We start from the raw sequence: 11,944 nt of genomic DNA on the forward strand, positions 1-11,944 counted from the left end.
TAGGCGCCGGTGTCTTGATATATTCGTTCCGATTGGTATATTTGTATTGCGCATGCGCCGCGACTCCAATATGACCATCCGGTCCAAATTTATTACCACCCTCCGTTGAAAACGTTGCAGACTTTTACACGTTGGAACTTTAGCTTTTGATTTAAAGTCAACAGAACTAAGTTGAGTGTTATTTGTGCCTAGAATAATTTGAGATTAGTAAAACTAACAAATTTCTCAAACAGGATGGCTTACATAACACCATACCTTTCTCATTCATTGTAAACTTACATAAACAAAATCAGCTGTGTATAATACAAACAAAATATTTCCCCCAGGTGATTAAAAATAAACAATGCTAATTTCGAACTAAACTCTTTGTTTTTGCTTTACAATTACATAATAGAAAAATACTAACATAGTCAAGTGTAACAACGAAGTGATTTGAGTGTTTATTTCATTAATGATAATTATCGGCACAGCATGATGTCTGATGTGATTAGACATAGCGACGCCGAAACAGTGCAGATGGTACAAATGTACCTTGAAACGGTGCAAAATGTGTTTCGTTTTGCCCAGGAACGTATTTTAGCCGGTACGTATTTATTAGAGCCCGTATATAAGTTCCGACCTACAGGGCATGCGCAGTAGCGTCACGGCGCATGCGCAATAGCGCCCGGTACAAATATATCAGTCGAAACGAATATATATAGACACCAGCTTTTTGAAAAGTAGTGCGGAGGCGAAGTCGATTATTACGTAACACAGTTGTGACGTCATAATACTTCGGTGTGATTACTCAAGACTTTGGAACGACTCTAAAACAGCCGAAAGTGAGCTATAGTACTGGTATTAGTGTCGTAATGCTACCGCAAAGTTCTATCATTTTATCAAACAATCAATTTATTTCAGTGCAATTGATATTAAGTTAATGCGGTAATACAGTGACTATATGCGCCACAATTTCTTTAAAAACAAAAATGTTACGAATATTTTTGTGTGATGAACAGTTGTAATCAAGTAAAGAAAACAGAAAACGTTTTCGTGATCACTATACTGCCTTACATTTCCGTAGGATCGTCTGGTCTGTTCATGAAATAATGCTATTTGTGTCGATTAAAACGTCACAATCGAAATTTTAAAAATGGCTTTTTGTAACTTAGGTGTTTTTAGGGTATTGCGTCCTACCAACCATTGCTGTTGCATTACAGACACGAGTATATTGACAATCTTGCGCAAGCCCAGTAGTACACCTGCAAGTAAAGCGAATTCATTACGTCAGAGGCGTTATTGTGATGTAACTGATTATCGTACTGCATAATAGTAAACATATATTGAATGCATGTATTATATAAGATTGTAAAACCGTCGTTAGTTTCCTTGATAAGATCCTTGATAAGACACCATTTTTCTCGTTAGGTGGCAGTACATTTATGTATTTTGAATTTAAGCAACTAAAACCAGCACTACAAAGTGTTAAAGGGTATAAAAAAAACGAATTAAAAAATAAACTAATTATATAACAAAAGTTAAATCACTTAAAACAACATCGAATATAAACTTTCCCGCCCTATACTCAGTTTGTAAAGGCACTTATGACACCATTTCTACCGGGTTCCCAACCTTGTTAACTCTTTTAAAAGTTTTTTTTTGTTTACTTAAAGTCCTAAAATGCGTAAAAACAACCCGCGTTACTTTTTTTTTGTGGTAAATTCAAAAAGCGACCGTTTTATTGATTCCAAAAATACTTTGCTTTTTGAAATTGGACCAGTATAGGCGGAGATATTCGTCCTCAAACAGTGATCTCTAGCGCTATCCTATTTTTACTACGAGCTCCGTGATTGTGACGTAGGAACGTACTAGGCACGTGACTGATTCATTCGTGAAAGCGAAGCATGCGTTTTTTTGTTCTCTCGTTTTTCGCTGAAAACACTGCCTCTCGCCTTTCAGAATGAGATCGGCCACGCTTCAACAATTTTGTCACGTGCGTAGTACACTTTTAAATTCTTTCGCCACGCAGCTTTCAAATCAGTTTTATGAATTTCACGGTGTTTGAGCTAGAATATCTTTGGTTATACAGAACCGATTAAAACAAGTAAGGTGTCGTTGGAATTAGAAAAACACACTCTATCTATTAAAGCGATGTACATTTGGGTGTGTTTAGGCTCTTTAAACAAAGTTCATTTTTTTGTGATCGACACGTGTAAGGGGATATAATTGAATTCTTGGGCAGTGGCAAGGTTATTAAACTTACAAATAATACTCCGAACACCAAACATAATCAGAAACATATTCCCATATTTAGTAACATTATAATGTTTCGGTTTGTAGTAATAATGTGTTGGAAACATAATAATTTTTCAGAAACAATATTCTGTTTCTGGTGTGGTAACTATGTTAGCAAGGACAGTCCTTATTACACGGTTGTTTTACTCATTAGTGACCACTGGGTTGGAGAACATTTGTCGTTAAGTGTCTTGCCCAAGAACCCATACGCCCACACGGCCACACTATTAGCAGCTACAAGCGTTCAACCCGCAACCTTAACGTCCGAGGCAGGCGCGTTAACCACTGTAACATGGCGCAGACGAAAGTTTCAGAAACATAATACTATTCAGAAACATTATTATGTTTCTAGTATGGTAATAATGTTTCGGAAACATAATATGTACAATTTCAGAAACATTATTATGTTTCTAGTGTGATAATAATGTTTCGGAAACATAATACCATTTCAGAAACATATTATTATGTTCCTAGTGTTGTATTATGTTACGGAAACATTATTATCACACTAGAAACATAATAATGTTTCTGGTGTTGTATTATGTTTCGGAAACATAATGCCATTTCAGAAACATATTATGTTTCTGGTGTTGTATTAGGTTTCGGAAACATAATGCCATTTCAGAAACATTATTATGTTTCTGGTGTTGTATTAGGTTTCGGAAACATAATACCATTTCAGAAACATTATTATGTTTCTGGTGTTGTATTAGGTTTCGGAAACATAATGCCATTTCAGAAACATTATTATGTTTCTAGTGTTGTATTAGGTTTCGGAAACATAATGCCATTTCAGAAACATTATTATGTTTCTGGTGTTGTATTAGGTTTCGGAAACATAATGCCATTTCAGAAACATTATTATGTTTCTAGTGTTGTATTAGGTTTCGGAAACATAATACCATTTCAGAAACATTATTATGTTTCTAGTGTATCGAAACTGTTCAGTTTTAAAAATGCGAAAAAATATGCTCTTTGTTGCCACCTAGTGACATTTTTTTGTACTTAAGTTTCGGAAACATTATGTATTAATTTTGCTAAAATCTTATGTTTCTGGATTTTGTTTCGGAAACATAATTCAACCAAGGTATTAGGTTTCGATTCCAGGGATTATGTTTCTGGATTATGTTTCTAGAAACTTTATCTTTGAATTAGAAACATTATACACGCCTGAGAAACGAAAATAGAAACATAATACCGACTCCCTATGCTTAAGTATAGGGTGAACAATTCCCTTTAGTAATAAGTTTAATAAATTTGATATTGAAAGTATGAACAAAATAATGGTCTTCGGTTTTAAGAACACACAAGTTTAAGTTTACCGTCATCAGTAAATGAAGAAAATATTTCATCTCTTGCTAATTCAAAAGTCACTTTGGGAGGTTTATTATTTTTTTTTTTTAATTTTGTCAATTCATGAGGCAGCTCCAATACCCACAAGTCAACCAAACCAAGAAGAACTCTGTGTAGAATTATAACATTAGATATTCAGCTTTTAGAAATGGCACAATTGTGTTTATGACAGCATAATGTAAAAATAAGGCAATGTAAAAACACTTTACATGATCTTTCATTTAATAAATAATAGACTCCAATCAAACTGCTTTTTTATTGTAACTACATTGTTTAACAAGGCATAACATTAGGCACTATATGGCCCATTATACAACATTTCCAAAATCATTTCCAAATAAGGCCCCATGTTTGATAAACGTATTAGTTAAAAGGTCAGACACTTTTTTTAAATATTAAGATCACAAATCTCTAAATAAAAAATACGATTTATGTTTGGTTGCTGTGGATTGGTACATTCTTTGGTGAGATAATGGATAGTAGTTTATCCATTCCGTCATGACCTTGAAAAAGTGCAACTTCCTATCATAGTTCGAACTTAGCAACTAACCTATCATGGTGGGCTAGTTGGGTTTTTCCTGTAACACGTATTCCATTAACACAAACTATAGCTTGTTCAGAAACAGGGGAGATGAAAATATGTTCGTTTTCTTCATTTGTTATCACAGCATGCTCAGGCTGAATTCTAAAATATAAGATATTTGTAATTTATCTAGATTTGTTATTTTTTTGTGTGGGTTCAAGTAGAGTGTGGGTTAATGGTTGTTTATGCTTACTTATAGGACAAATGCTCCAACCACAGGCAGTAGCCTAAACATAACATTGTATAATTGCATATAACTACCTGTAAGACTTTTTCACATAAAATATAAAAAGGTTTAAAATTAGTTTTTAGGTTTAGGTAACATATAGCATTTATTAAAAGGCTTTATATATACTTCTGTAAGCTACTACACCATGGCTTGTTGTCATTGGTCAACCTAAGCATTAAAATATAATGATGCATGTCATTGAAAACCACACTTAATGCACTTTTCTCCAATCCAGTGGTCACTAATGGGTTGTCCATATTGTCAGACACACATACATAAAAAGCGTACAAGGTGACAACAAAGCGCAGAAGGTGTATAAAATAAGCCACTCGTGTTATTTATGATTTGATACCTAATTCAGAAAGAATAGATGAAAGTACAATTAATTGAACAAAACAAGTGTTTCATACCTGGAACTTTCTGGTATAAAGTGAACTAAAATACCACTTAACATTCTGTCCGAATTCAGATTCCATACATGAGGTAAACTTTTTCTATCTACCTGTATTTATAACATTCTTTTATGATAACATAAATATACTGTAATATATTGGTATTCTGATAATAAAGCATTAATTAATAAATAAGAGAGACTAGCTCTAAATGAATAGGCTAGTTCCAATATGAAATATTTTTCAAAGAAGATATGCAAACAACTGTGGGACCTTGTGGTGAGAAAATTTACACTAGCTAACACTGTCATCACACAGTAAATATGCATCACCATTGTCCAAACAATTGTTTTATTATTAATGTTTTTTTAATCTCTATGTTTAATGTTATGCTTAAGCGATTTTGTGTGTCTACACAAGCTGGGTTTGTGTGCCAGAGTGGCATTCTAATAATACATGCATTGGATCAAGAAGTGTTGTTATTTTATGAGACCTTGAATGACCTATAGTTAGTTTTCAATTAGAAATTTAAAAATGTGGAAACAATTATCGCAGAGAACAACAACAAAAACAAGAGATCAAAGATCTAATTGGGGAGCAGGTATTAAGCTAATTAGCATAATATAAATTAACCCTTAATATAAATTAAACTACAACAGTCGACTACGCTCGATCAAAAACAAACCAGAAGTATGAATGAATGAATTAATATAACCTCGCGTGGCCGTAAAACGACAGTCGTTATAACACCGGTGTTCATACACCCTGTGTCAGCTTACAAGTTACCAAGTATGTTACTTTGTTGGGAAATTTTTTTTTGTGGATTTATTTATTTTTTCAGATGTAGCTGTTAATTTGGACAACCCATTAGTGACCACCGGTCGGAGCAATTACGTTAAGTGTCTTGCCCAAGAACACATACACCCACAATGGTAGCAACGACAAGCCTTGAACCCATTACGTATGGGTTAGATGCAGACGGATAACTAACTTTGCTACTGCGCCCCAAATAACCAACAAAGCAAGTTTTAGTTGCCATTTGTGACTGTCGAGCATTAGGTACAATGCATTTATATATGTTAACATCTATTATAACTTAAAAAGACTTATATTATATGAGGATTGAGTGATTGGTAAAGAATATAACTAAATACACTTTGTACAACTCCTGTACCATGTACAACTCTTTGTACAACTCCTGTACCATAGTAACTATGTAATGTTAGAAGTTAGTATTATTCATATGATGTTTAATTTAAAATAATGTTTCAATAACAATTATTGATAATAAAGTTTACAAGTTGTGCATTTAATGCGTCCCCACTAAAATAGTAATAGTTTGATTCAGTCGTGAATCGTTGGGGATTTCTTGTTTCACCAATACCAACATGTCCTGTCGTGCCTTCCTAAACTCCGAGACAGTGAGGAAAGTCATCGTTAATTAATTGCCAATCATGCAATTTTAATCTGTAAATTTAGTCTAAAAATTATGAATATGTATTATAATTTGACTTCAATCAAGAGAATAAAGAATAAATGCTAGAATTAAGAATTGAGATAGGTGCGTAAAAAAGTCGCGCAAAAACAACAACAAGAACAACTGTTCTACGAAAAAGAATCTATATGATCACTACGTGCTCAAAAAGGATCTTTAAATAAAGCTAACAGAAAAAGTATCTATATGGCCACTATGTGCCCAAATATTACAAAATATAGGTAATTAAGCAATACACCAAAATGTTTAAGCAAATAAGATTATGGTTTTACTTCGTGTTGTCGTTTATTCTCCAAATCCAATAGTATCTTATCTTTTTGTTCTCTCCGCTTTGCTTGCCACTTCAGGATTGTGCTTTGAAATTTAGCGTGTAAATGCTCCAACTAAAATATATTTTTTTACTGTTAAAAGTTTGTATTTTCCCAGTGCAGCATATGTGACTTTTAGGGACCTTGTAAATATTTATATATTAAGCATCTATTTATATGCATATACTATTAGAATATTGTAACATTGTTTAAAACTAGAAGTACAAATTTTATTAGTATTGCCAAACATACAAATCATGTTTTTATTTCATACCTCCCTCTGTTTTTGGTTTATTTTTTCTTTTATTTGATCCTCCGTAAGCTCAAAGGCACATCTCCTCAAAGTACTTTGAGGTTGATTTGGGGTAAGATCATACTCATCACATTGTTCAGAATTATTTCCTTTGTAGAGCAATTACACGTTTAATATCACCATTGTACATTTTGATTAAACAGTACAAATAATATAGTAGGTTGGGGGTGGATGGGACACATTTTCGTTTTTTCTCTTTCCATTTGGTTGTAAACAAAGAACATTCAATGAATTATAAAACCGTATCCTCAAGACTTCCACAGACCGTTGTTAATTGTTTAAAACACAATCAGGCTATTGGGATATTATGTATTAAAGGTGTCCTATCTTCCCCCACCCTACTATATCTTAAAATAGTAGCATGTGAAAGATGCTTAAAATGGTCTGATTAAGAAAAACTTGTTTTTTAATTTTATTTCTTTACAAATGTACTTTATTTAAAGATGTGGTACACTCTAAGTAACAACCTTAAGTCCATTACTTTATACATTTCCAAAAGGTGCCACAATTTAGCAGTATTCAAGGAAACTATAGATTCTACAAAACCTATCGACATTGTGTTTATCGTATATGAAGTAAAAGTTCAATAAATGCTCAATGTTCTCACTTCAAAAAGGTAAATTAGTTTAACAAATCAGTTCATTTGAGCAATGGTTTAAAATAAAACTGCTCTTTTTCCATATTTTACCATTTAGTTGAGCAATTTCTTTATGTAACTGCTCAATACGTTTGCCATTTCGATTTTCCTTCGCTACATGGTCTGTCTTAATTTCACTGAACTTTTCAGCAAATCGCAAAGTTAACAACGATTCCTCATAATCGCTATTTGATGGGCTCAATGTAGCCAGCTGCAAGAACAGTGAGTAACCAAGTGTTGGAAATGAAAACACAGAATTATCTTGTACAACCAACAATGTAATTAATGTAATTAACAAAAAGTTTTCATAACAAACAATTTAATATTGCAAACTATCTGCAGGAATAAGTAATAAACATCATCCATTATCTACCATGATAGTTTTGCTGTTTCCAACAAGAGCATTCTTTAACAACTTGGTTATAACTGATTTTTTAAAGTCAGGTTCCTTATTTGCAACAATTGAGTTTATGCATTCATGGAGAGACAAAAGACTCAGGTTAACACTTTTCTCCTCCTCCATTGGTTTTTCAGTTACAAGGTTTTTAGTGCACCGTTCACTGAAAAAAAAAACACAAACTTACCTGTACGTGTCAGTTAAGACATCATGCATTTTGAAAAAACAAGATTTTTCTGTATACTGTTGGCAAAAACATTAAAAAATTTCGATTCACTTAATATGCAATTTACCTCCCTGCCAAGTCAACAAAGTTGATGACAGATGTTTTTTTCCTTTCACTACCGATTATTTGATCCAATGTGATTGTGAAGATAATGTGTGCACATGAACTTTTATTCAACATTACAGATTTTCCAACTGTTCTGTGGCTATTTCCTCGATCGATAAATAACTGTATAGCTTCATAATTAGGAATAACTTCTTCAGTCACGTCCACCACTAAAAATTCTTGTCTTTAAGACACAAATGACATACATTTCTTATGAGACTCTTACCAGTACATTCATTCTCTGACATTTTGACCATTTTGTCACCAAGCAAATCCTTCACTTTTTCATTGTAAATTTCTAGCATAGAAACTGTAACCTATAAAATAAAAACGAAAGAGCACATCTCTTCGTTTAAAAAATTAATATATGCGTTATACACAAAAAAAATGACATATATTTATTTCTTTTAAAAGGAGTCGGGCGGGTGTAGCATTCTGCTCTTTTAATATAAACTTGTGTTGTGACAGAAACAAAGTCAAAATGTACCGATTACTCTATTACGAACGAGTTTCTGATAGCCTATGTGGAAGTTTACTTGGCCCGAGTGCTTTGATATTATTGGTCAATATAAATAGTAGGACTTCGCTCAGTTAAAAATAGTACATCTAGTACAATAAATTAATTAGGTTACATTTTGAACATACCACTTTTGATTAAACAGAAAAGTAATCAGCAATTAATCTTAAATTATGCGGTTAAATCTATATATATTCCAAATTAAATATATTAAAATAAAGTAAATTTTATGATTTCTTTTTAGTCAGAAAGACATATGATGTTAGAATTGTGATGTGCAGAAGTGAAGAAAACTGTTCAATAAGAAAGATTCTATATGGTCACTTTGTGCCCAATTTCAGTATTTCTAATAATATATAAAAAAGCACAGATTAAATGTAGGGTCAACTTTATTAAAATAATTACTAACCAAAGTACACAGATTTGGTTGTGTAGCCATATCATCAAACAACTGTTTACATGCTCTTGAAACAATGCCTAAAAACAAAAAAAATAGTGTTTAATTTTTGGTCATTTGCAAGCAAACTATTGAATGTCTCTTACCTTTACTCTTACCATATCCAAATATAGAATGTGATTTGCCAGATCCAGTTTGACCATAAGCAATCAATGAGCAGTTAATTCCTTTCCAAGCATACGTAAAAACTTGACGTGCAAAACCATCAAACACTTGTTTCTGGTGACACATAATTTTGTTAAATACATTTTAAAAAACACAATCAATCAGAAATAATAGCAACACAGTTAATATCTTTTCTGGAAAGTCAGAGTTTGGAACAAAATTTGTTACTTGATCAGGGTCACGTTCATAATTCAAATTTGATACATAATGTCCACCATTTTGCTCTTCATGGCTATCGTGTGACCAGTAGCAATGGTCAAAAGTGAACTTCTGATCTGGTCCCCCATGTGGACTTTTTAGTGTTGTGGTATTGTCTACCATTTTGACAATGCACCTAAACTTTGATTTTTTTTCATATTCATTGTAAGTTTTGTTAAGGTTAAACTCAATTGAAATGGTTAAGACTAAGTACATTTAACAGTCTGTAGTGATTGACATGATTGCTACAAGGGATAGCAAATCAATTAAAGCACACTGGTGTACTAAGTAAAGATAGAATTTGAGTGCTATATAAACTTGGTGTATAAAGATAAAGCTACTGCATAGCCTACATTAAAAAAGCTGTAAAACATGGTTGTTCTTTATTTTGCTGTAGATAAATATGGGCCTTTTAATTGTACAACGCATATACATATGTATGCACCATTTTAAATATTTTAAACAAAATTTATTGTATAATATTTATGTTTAAACCATACTCTAGGGGCGTTAAAAATCTAGGTCACAGCCCAAACCTTGGATTAAAAAGGGCATTGAACACAATGGTAGCAGCGACGAACCTTGAACCCACTATCTCTGGGTTATGGGGAGGCCTGCTAACCATTTTGCCACGGCGCCGGACGAATCAAAAGAAACATAAATAATAAAACACACAAGCAGGTATTAAGCGTTTTGCACACCAGGTGCTATTTTAGCGAATCGCAAAAAGGTGGGGTAAGATGGGACAGTACACAATCATTGTTAATTTTGAATATTGAAGGAATTTAGTATTATCAATACACGTAAATAACACACATTAATATTTTACGCTTCGAAAATTTTCTCATGTACATATCTCAGTTTTTCCTACAAAACTAAAATTATTTTATTGGATAAAATCAAACTTTACGAAATAATTTACCCGATATTGGATCGGTGGTTCAAACTTGCAAACTTCAAAAGAGATTTAAAAGCATTCAGTGAATATTCAAAATCAGCATCTAATTATTATGCTTGTTTAGCCATTGAAAATATGTTGCATTCGATCAACACCGAAATTTAATAGATACTTAACAACAGTAATCGCCTTTGCCGCGCACCTTGTTGGACTGCTGTAAGAATATTGTCGAATAATATTGTAATTATAAAATCGGAAAAGGACACACAACTTATTAATCTAGCAACAGAATATGCTTTGGAACGCATTCGCAATTCCAGTATCAATGAATATAACTTGCTTTAACCATAGCCTATACGTACGTATAGGCTATGCTTTAACCCTCGCGTGGCCGGAAAACGACAACCATTATAACACGGGTGTTCTGTTTCATACACCTCTCGAGCTTACGAGTTACCACGTGTGTTACTTTGTGGGTGATTGTTTTTTTATTAATTTATATTGTATGGCTGGCAATCGAAACAACCCATTATAAGTGACCACTGCGTTGGAGCAATTGAATGAATGTAACTTACTTTATCCTCGCGTGGCCGGAAAACGACAGTCGTTATACGGCTTTGACGCGCGTCTTTTAAAGTCGTGATAATAGTGTCGAATAGTTCTGTAACATTTTTTTCTGATTATCATTAAATCTTCCTCCAACCTACTATCTATTTGTTTAAAGTCAGTATAAATTTTAGTTCAAATGCACATTTCCACACCGAGCTGATATAGTCAACATTTCGTTCAAAACATTGCGACACATTTCATAGGATATCCTATAAATACAGACGTTTATTCGTTTATAACTGTTAACATCGTGCAATATTATTATTTGCTTTCTATTATAATTGTTTATGACAACTTATACAAGGTTTTTATGCACCAATATTTAGAGATCTAAAATTCAACAAAAACAAGCAACAAACTCAAAAAGGATATAAGAGGTCGAACCCTGACCGCAACTTCGACTCGGTGAGTCATTTTCCTTTATTGTTCATAAAATAATTTGATTTTACATTGATTGACTATAAAGAACTAAACAAATGACGAACATTATAAACAGTTTAGTTTGTACTTTGTAATCTAGCAACAAAATTTGCTTCACATATTCTCTAATCTTTAGTATTCTCACATATTCTCTAATCTTTAGTATTCTCACATATTCTCTAATCTTTAGTATTCTCACATATTCTCTAATCTTTGGTATTCTCACATATTCTCTAAGCTTTAGTATTCTCACATATTCTCTAATCTTTGGTATTCTCACATATTCTCTAAGCTTTAGTATTCTCACATATTCTCTAATCTTTAGTATTCTCACATATTCTCTAAGCTTTAGTATTCTCACATATTCT

General features: G+C 32.7%; 1 protein-coding gene and 1 long non-coding RNA gene across 5 annotated transcripts in view; one reads left to right on the forward strand and one right to left on the reverse strand.

Moving 5' to 3' along the window:
- LOC149738535 (kinesin-like protein KIF13A) overlaps nucleotides 1–10,515 on the reverse strand; it is a 29,346-nt gene extending 18,831 nt beyond the window's left edge. For 2 of the 4 annotated variants that reach the window (XM_089874123.1, XM_089874124.1), the window contains exons 1-12: nucleotides 9,620–10,170; nucleotides 9,373–9,505; nucleotides 9,239–9,306; nucleotides 8,539–8,629; nucleotides 8,275–8,482; nucleotides 7,958–8,144; nucleotides 7,636–7,795; nucleotides 6,909–7,036; nucleotides 6,599–6,709; nucleotides 4,850–4,941; nucleotides 4,178–4,312; nucleotides 3,597–3,736 (exon numbers count right to left, since the gene is read on the reverse strand). In XM_089874123.1, coding sequence (XP_089730249.1) covers nucleotides 3,597–3,736; nucleotides 4,178–4,312; nucleotides 4,850–4,941; nucleotides 6,599–6,709; nucleotides 6,909–7,036; nucleotides 7,636–7,795; nucleotides 7,958–8,144; nucleotides 8,275–8,482; nucleotides 8,539–8,629; nucleotides 9,239–9,306; nucleotides 9,373–9,505; nucleotides 9,620–9,865 — 1,699 coding nt within the window. In that variant the 5' untranslated portion in view covers nucleotides 9,866–10,170. The other 2 variants (XM_089874125.1, XM_089874122.1) reach the window with 2 other exon arrangements.
- On the forward strand, nucleotides 5,238–7,964 carry LOC149738537 (uncharacterized). The gene is made up of 3 exons (XR_016384566.1): nucleotides 5,238–5,432; nucleotides 5,673–7,563; nucleotides 7,735–7,964. It is a non-coding gene; the product is annotated as an uncharacterized LOC149738537 (long non-coding RNA).
- Nucleotides 10,516–11,944: the final 1,429 nt, after the last annotated feature.

The sequence above is a fragment of the Ciona robusta genome, chromosome 3, assembly GCF_009617815.1.
Source record: "Ciona robusta chromosome 3, ASM961781v2".
Classification (NCBI taxonomy): domain Eukaryota; kingdom Metazoa; phylum Chordata; class Ascidiacea; order Phlebobranchia; family Cionidae; genus Ciona; species Ciona robusta.